Genomic DNA, 8,843 nt, shown 5'->3' on the forward strand with positions numbered 1-8,843 from the left:
ACAACAAATGTGCACAGTTGCCTAGATATAGGGGGTGGGTCAACTTATTACCCACTGGCTCATCTTACCCCACTCTCCCCTGTAGGCTATGATGTATGTAACCTATGTTGTGTGTAGATATATGATGCTGTATGACTGTGATGACGCTATGTAAAGCCTGTTGAGACATGCTTGTGATAAGGGGCTACAAACAACTGAACTGAACATCAGGTAAGATGATCAGGTGATCCTGGACTGGTCGTTGGTATGAAAGTGGTAAAAAGACTGAAAGGCCTGCAGTAAGAAGATTTGTTGTGCATGTAAACATGTTGGTGGCTGAGGAACTATTCACACCTTTTCTCCACAGAAAATAGATTTATTTGAGAATCCAGGCATCAGAGGCCTGTGTTAGATGTGAGTCAGAAAAATAGCAGTTTAAGTGCAGCGTGAGTGTGTTGTATTAGATGTGACTCAGAAAAACAGCAGTTTAAGTGCAGCATGTGTTACAGTCCTTTGAATATCCAAGCTAACTATAACTATAGTATACAGGTAGTTGTCTTTCATTGCTGTCTGTTGAACAAAGATCTCGTACAAATACATAGCGGACAGACAGCACATACAGTACATGTTACAGTATCTGGCACACCATCTGTACACTACAAACACATAACACCACACTGACCAGGTACACAGTTACAGCGCTATAAAGCATGACAAAACAGCACTCCAAATAAGGAACACAGCTACATACAGCTCTAGTTCAGCTGCCAAGTCTGTGCTGTGCCCCAAATTGTTTCCCTATTTATTTACCACCCCCATCATTAGAAATGTGCACGTTCCAGTTGTCATTACATTTAAACGTCAATAAATACACGCAACGATGCAATGACCGACAAATACATAAGTGAATTCATTAGACATTATGGAAATGCAAAAGTTAGACCACTTTTGTGGGTTTGCTGCCATCTAATGGTGAAAAGCATGCTCTTGCAATTGCCATTTGCAATTGACTGATCTTCGGTGCCAAGTAATGTCACCTTCTATAGAATACAACAGGAGGTGACATCATCTGGTACCAAAGATGAGCTAATAGCATGTGTGTGTGCGGTGTGCCTGACAGCAGTGCAAATTGAGAAATGGTCTCTGGTGCGTTTGTTATGATGTGTGTTTCCAATGTGCTGCGACAAAGAATACAACAAGTAACTATACACCCAGAGCAGAAGCCTCATTAGCGCCCCTGGGAACTTTGGTCGCTGGCTGCTCATTGCCCATCCTTGCTAGGGGGCGGGGCGTTCAAGCAGCGCTGCAGACATCAAGTTCAGTTGTGGCCAATATATCAAGTTTGTATTTCCATGCAATTTTCTCAGCAACCCAGCAGCGGATTTGAAAACTGATTTTACCATTGAAATTGTACATGCTAGTCACTCTGTTTTGAAAAAATCATCGTTACGTGAATGTAGAAGCCACAACTACTGCAGCTGGGGATTTGCCATAGAATCTACATCTATACACGTCTATGGGGGATCTGCTAGAAACTTCAGTACATGGGGAGACATTTACAGTGGGAAGAAAATCAAATCCCTCTCTGCAATTGGTTGCTGCTAATTTGCATAAAGTTCATGTCTGCTCAACTTCAACTGGTCGCTCTGGTCGCTGGACGCCTCCCATCGCCAGCTCCCGTTGAAAATGAATGACTGCCAGCCGCTTTTGTAGCCTATGACGCTTCTGGTTTGAGTGTACAGTAAGTCTTATGCTCCCTCTATTTTAGGGTTTGACCAATAGAAGTTTTTGAATGTCAATAAACTGACATTTATTAAAGGATATGTTTGGCAATTTTGGACCTATATAATTTGTCTGTTCCATGGTACTTGAACCCAATGAGATATGGACCGCAGAGTCAGTTGTCACTTGAAACACCAAGCTCCATTGCCTCTTGCTGCTAAAAATGATAAGTCCAAAATCACCAAACATCTTTTAAGTTAGTTATGTTTTATGCCAATATTCCGTATCTTTTAATTTGACCATTATAAAGGGCTAGTTTTGATTTTTTGATGTGGGGTTGTATGAGGTACTTGTTTGCCTGATGCGGCCGATCTCCATTTCTCCAAACTGGGACCACAGCAGCTACATTCTACTGCATGTAGTACACTGACTGTATGCAAGTACCTCATACAACCCGACATCAAAAAATACGAACTATCCCTTTAACCCCAAAAAATGCCCAAAAAGTTAAAAGTATTCAGTGTTTTACACCAGAATGGTATACTTGTCAGGGTGGAAAAGGCTCTGACAGCATCATGGCACAGTACAACTATTCACTGACCGCAGGATAATACTAATGTATGGAATCTGTTCAGGTTAAAGGATAAGTTCACCCAAAAATGAAAATTCAGTTAATATCTATTCACCCCCATGCCAATGTAAGGACGGGTGACGTGTTTTACACCACAAAACAGTCCTGGAGTTTGACAGCAGAACAGCGTTGCAGCATGGTGAACTTTCAAAAGTAAAAAAAAAAAATCAATTTTGCTCGTCTGGTGTAATTCCAATTCTCCAGAAGCCCTGAGATGCCAATTTGACTTGAAAATACATCATTTACACACTTAAGTTGGCCACCAGAATGCTGCAGCAACAGTGTTTTGTAGTGAAACTCCAGGACTGTTTTGTGGACCAAAAAACCCCCCAAAAAACACGACCTTCCATCGGCATGTGGGTGAGTAGATAATGACTGAATTTTCATTTTTGGGTAAGCTTATCCTTTAAGAGCTTCCCATGGACAACCATTGATCGATTCTACAACAAATATAATGCAATCAATCCATCATCATCATCATCAGAGCAGCACAGAGGCCCACACAGACTGGACCACATGTGATATGCAACAAAAGGCTGATACCGGCCCAATTTCTCCCTTCTCCCAGTCTCTGGCTCTACACTCCTCTTTCTATCCCTTGGCACAGATTGTCAGCACCCTCGTCTCTGTCTTCTTGGCGCGGCAGCCATCTCATCACTAATGTCTCTCTTTCTTCATAGCGACGTCTCAGGGTTCCCTTCTCCGAACTCCTCCGTCGTCCCCTTCACAATCTTCGCCACCTCGCCCGCTTCCTCAACGGCGGCCTTCCCGTTCTCTATCGCCTTCTGCCCCTCGTCCACGGCTCCCTGGTGCTCGTCGGCTCCCTGGCCGTGATTCAGCCCCTCCTTCTCCGCGGCGGTGGCAGCCATCTCCAGCGTGGCATCGGGCTCCTCCCCTCTCTTCCTCAGACACAGGAAGTTGCCCAGGGCGAGGAGAAAGGCCGACAGCGTGACCTGAGAGCCCGCCAGCAGGAAGACGTGCATGTAGTTATGGGTGGTATCCAACAGGAGACCTGGTGGAGAGATAGAGGGTTGTTTTGTCAGAATTATTGGTTCATCTTCGGGGCGATTGCCTGTTGTATAATATAACGCCAACATGAAACTTGATCTATGAGAATATGACTATGAGAATGTGAATAAGCTACGGATTATTGTTTAACGAAGAGTTGCTGAAGAAACACTATTGTAAGTGCACAGACAAAAATAAACTCTTTACTCCATGTTGTTCAACTTTGTTTACTTAAAGTTTACTCACATTTTTGTGTAAAATTTGTATAATCCCGTCATTTAATCGGAGTCTCAAATATTTCCAATGCTGATAAACTTCCATTTCTGACTTGACTAATTTTGCTGTGTTTCAACATATTTACACTTCTTTCTAAATTAGATTCCTACAGCCAGTCAAACTGCATTGGGACTTTCAAACTAAACTAGTAGATTTTTTCACTTGATAAGAACATACAATTTTAAAACTGCATAGGCCAAGATCTGCCCTGTTTTCCCAAGTGAAAGTCTGGCGGTGGTACACTTATGGGAAATCATCTCCACATGGGAAGTAGCAAATCAAATCATAAAGTATCTCCTAAACAGCAGCAGCGAGTGAGCAGTGAGCACACATGAACAAGAAACGTCTGGGTGCAAGTAGACCATCTTATGAAAAGAATAGACTGAAGAATGTGTCAATTTCAGCCTTTTCCACTCACTGTGTGATTCAATAAACTTTAATTGTGCTGCACAAGCTGTATGGAGGAACTTTATGGTAGTTTTTTTTTTGCATTTTTTGGAACTCCGACTGACTTGAATTGTTTTGGAGAAGGCTGCTACGGAGTTGTGCTGGCAACCTTTTAAGCATGGGTAAGTAGTAGACAATAATAACTCATCTATAGTTGTTAACATCTTCCCTTTACAACTACGAGTGTCATAGAATTAGGAGTGTTAAGAAAGGTGCAGATAGAAATGTTCAATGGGCTGACCTGCTCCAGGAGGTCCCACTAGTACGGCCATCGCCTCCATAAGCAGCACTAGTCCAATGGCGCTGGGGAAGTTCTCAGTTCCTACGATGGCCATGAGCACCTCAAACTGCAGAGCACCCACCATGCCGTACGAGATCCCGAAGAAGATACAGAACACCACCAGCCCTGTGTAGTTGGTCGCCTGCAAGGAGAGAGGCCAGAGGCTTCTGAAAAAACTATGTCATACACAATAACTATAAAGAGCCAAAGTGATTGGACCTCCATGATTGCACCAGACATAATTTGTGATGATGGCACACCAAACGAACATTCTCAAACAAACACAAACAAACACGAACAAACACGAACAAAGACAAATGTTCGTTTGGTGTGCCATAGCTGTCTGTCCTTGTCTGTTCGTGTTCGGCGATGTTCTGTCATGTTTGCCAGGATTCGACTTGTTCAATCCGGCGTTGTTCGCTGTTCGCTGTTGTCTGGTAACTTCCCATGTTTTCAGTCGCGTATCCATGGAAACGGAGCCTCCTCTAAATTAACGTTACACGCGACGCAGCAAACATACGTTTCTCTGCCAACCATGTGCCATCACACTGGGCATCAACAACACTAGCGGGAGACTTCTCCCATGCACTCCCGCAAATAAGTAATGTTATGCGCAGCAAGGTTACATAATGAGGGAGAGAGAGAACATCCATGACGGCTAACAGCGAGCTATGCTAATAACTAGCTAGCCGTTCAGAAACACATGTAAACAGCCGTGTGATCACTGAGAACGTCAGTAAAATAAGGAGAGAGCTGCAGGTGCTTATGCAGAACTAGTGCACGATTAAGTGCACAGTGGGTAATGACCCGCTGTGGTGAAGAATATAGCGAGATTAACCAGGTTGATAGCAGAGAAAACACTGTTGCAGCGGCCATCAGCAGGACCTCCAGGCTTTAACTAGCGTTGCCTGTCACATGACGCCTTCAAGGTCCCTCGATAAAGTCTGCAGAAAGATGCAGTTACCTCACCTCTCTCTCAAGAAGCGTCACGTGAGTGTGGCGTTTATGGCCATCTGTCGCTACAAAATAAATAAACTGGGTGTATCATTGTATTACTCGACAGATGTATAACTAACTTTGTCAGTCTGAGCCATCTTCTATGTGCTGTAACACAGTGCAGTTTCTATTTTTCTGGTGTTTCTTTTTTACATGTTTGGGACTGTTGTGCTGAATATGTTTGGTCGGTGTGCCATGCTTTCAAACAATCTCCAACATCTGCCAACATTCACAGACAATTGTCTGTTGGTGTTTGTTTGAGAATGTTTGATTGGTGTGCCATGGCCTAAGCCTCCATACGTGGATTGATCATTGTACTGTAGCATCCAGTTCTTCTCTGTCTTCCATTTATTTGTCCCCCCTTCTATGGATATGGATTTTCAACACATAACCCCTTGCTCCAAGCTTACCTGTGAGCATATAACCCCTTGCTCCAAGCTTACCTGTGAGCATATGAGGTCGGTGAGTCCATTGAAGAGCATAGCAAAGCTGAACAGGTAGACACATCTGGGCCGCACCCACTTCATCCCCGCTATTAACCCCGATGTGGGCCGAGCGAAGATATCAACTGCTCCCAGAATGGTGAGCAGCAGAGCCGACTTGGTATCCTCATATTGCAGCTTCTTGGCATAGCTCACCACGAACACGGGTGGCACAAACAGCCCCAGGACCATGACCGATGCCGCTACGGCGTAGATGACGAACCCTCTGTCTTTGAAAACACTGAAATCCAACAACTTCCTTTTCGGCGTGGGCTTTTTCTCTTCCTCTGCCGCTCTGTCGACGGTGTCCTCCAGGTCTTTGGGCTTCTTGGGGGGCAGCAGAGGCCTCATGAGCGCCCCGCAGGCGCAGCAGTTGAGCAGCAACCCTCCCAATATGAGGAAGCCCCCCCTCCAGCCGTACGTGTGCTGGAGTACTTGGCCCAGCGGGGACAGGCAGCACAGGGCTACTGGGCTTCCGGCCGCCGCCAAGCCATTGGCCAGTGGACGTTTCTCACTGAAGTAGCGGTTCAGCATTATCAGAGATGGTTGGAAGTTCAACGCCAGTCCCAGACCTGAAGACAGATGAGGGAGATGATCACGGTTCCCAGACCTTCTTAAACATGAATTTCAAGGACTTGATTCCCCCCCGCCCCTCAAAATGACACTTGCAAGCGCCCGTGGAAACCCTCTATAGTATACAACACCGCAAAAGAAAATAGTATATGTAATCATCATATGCCTCCATCAAACAGATATACTGTACATAGGTGCCTGCAAATTCATATTTATGCATGTACATTCAGGACTATACCTGTAATAACTCCGGTGCAAAGGTAGATGTGTATGATACTGGTAGCAAAGGAGGCCAGGATCATTCCCAGTGAGGCACACAGCCCTCCGACCATCATCACCGGACGGCAGCCGAACTTGTTCACCAACACGCTGCACAGAGGGCCTGAACACACAGCACATCTGCATTACACTCCACACCAACACGCTGCACAGACGGCCTGAACACACAGCACATCTACATTACACTCCACACCAACACACTGCACAGAGGGCCTGAACACACAGCACATCTACATTACACTCCACACCAACACACTGCACAGAGGGCCTGAACACACAGCACATCTACATTACACTCCACACCAACACGCTGCACAGAGGGCCTGAACACACAGCACATCTACATTACACTCCACACCAACACGCTGCACAGAGGGCCTGAACACACAGCACATCTACATTACACTCCACACCAACACGCTGCACAGAGGGCCTGAACACACAGCACATCTACATTACACTCCACACCAACACGCTGCACAGAGGGCCTGAACACACAGCACATCTGCATTACACTCCACACCAACACGCTGCACAGACGGCCTAAACACACAGCACATCTGCATTACACTCCACACCAACACGCTGCACAGAGGGCCTGAACACACAGCACATCTGCATTACACTCCACACCAACACGCTGCACAGACGGCCTAAACACACAGCACATCTGCATTACACTCCACACCAACACGCTGCACAGACGGCCTAAACACACAGCACATCTGCATTACACTCCACACCAACACGCTGCACAGACGGCCTGAACACACAGCACATCTGCATTACACTCCACACCAACACGCTGCAGACGGCCTGAACACACAGCACATCTGCATTACACTCCACACCAACAAGCTGCACAGACGGCCTAAACACACAGCACATCTGCATTACACTCCACACCAACATGCTGCACAGACGGCCTAAACACACAGCACATCTGCATTACACTCCACACCAACAAGCTGCACAGACGGCCTAAACACACAGCACATCTGCATTACACTCCACACCAACATGCTGCACAGAGGGCCTAAACACACAGCACATCTGCATTACACTCCACACCAACATGCTGCACAGAGGGCCTGAACACACAGCACATCTGCATTACACTCCACACCAACACGCTGCACAGAGGGCCTGAACACACAGCACATCTGCATTACACTCCACACCAACACGCTGCACAGACGGCCTAAACACACAGCACATCTGCATTACACTCCACACCAACACGCTGCAGACGGCCTGAACACACAGCACATCTGCATTACACTCCACACCAACACGCTGCACAGACGGCCTGAACACACAGCACATCTGCATTACACTCCACACCAACACGCTGCACAGACGGCCTGAACACACAGCACGTCTGCATTACACTCCACACCAACACGCTGCACAGACGGCCTGAACACACAGCACGTCTGCATTACACTCCACACCAACACGCTGCACAGACGGCCTGAACACACAGCACATCTACATTACACTCCACACCAACACGCTGCACAGAGGCCCTGAACACACACCAACTATCCTGGCGTACCTGTGCCGTAGAGCATGGCGAGCAGTATGGAGGAGATCCAGGCGGTGTCGCTGTAGCCCACGTCAAACTCCCGGATCAGCTCCTTGAAGAAGACGCTGACGGCCTTGGGGAAGGCGTAGGAGAAGCCTGTGATGACGAAGCCGCCCGCCAGCACCGCCCAGCCCCAGCCTCCGTCCGGCGCCTTCACCCCGGAGGGCCCGTCGTCCACCACCGCCCCTCCCATGATCCTCTCTGGCTGCTGTGTTGAGCTCAGCCGCTGTCAACCCTGTGGAAGAAAGGCACATGCTAACTTTGAGAGGATGCTCTAGCTTTATATGCCATGTGTTGAATATGTTCACCACCATGTTAAACACGTTCTCATACCGAAATGACAGAATAAGTCGATTTCCAATGACTCCCAAAAGAATATATATGAGCAAAAGGGCACATGTAGGTGATACACCTCATGTTGATTAATTTAAAAACGTCACATTCGTTAGATTTAAATGTTGGGTATGTTTAGGCAACTGTACAACTTGGTTAAGGATAGGCAACTAAAACAACTAACTTTTAGTTGCCTAACCTTAACCAAGTTGTTTTAGTTGCCTATAACCTTAACCAAGTTGTTTTAGT

General features: G+C 46.5%; 1 protein-coding gene across 1 annotated transcript; it reads right to left on the reverse strand.

Annotated features, from left to right (window-relative positions):
- Positions 1-2,592: 2,592 nt before the first annotated feature.
- On the reverse strand, positions 2,593-8,454 carry LOC310775300 (monocarboxylate transporter 4-like; the record flags this gene model as incomplete). The annotated part of the gene is made up of 5 exons (XM_083635440.1): positions 2,593-3,344; positions 4,305-4,485; positions 5,783-6,393; positions 6,633-6,776; positions 8,232-8,454. 5 exons carry the CDS (start codon positions 8,452-8,454, stop codon positions 3,007-3,009), a joined length of 1,497 nt encoding a protein of 498 aa, XP_083491566.1. The 3' UTR covers positions 2,593-3,006.
- Positions 8,455-8,843: the final 389 nt, after the last annotated feature.

Source organism: Poromitra crassiceps (assembly GCF_964638095.1).
Source record: "Poromitra crassiceps genome assembly, chromosome: 4".
In the NCBI taxonomy this organism is placed as follows: Eukaryota; Metazoa; Chordata; class Actinopteri; order Beryciformes; family Melamphaidae; genus Poromitra; species Poromitra crassiceps.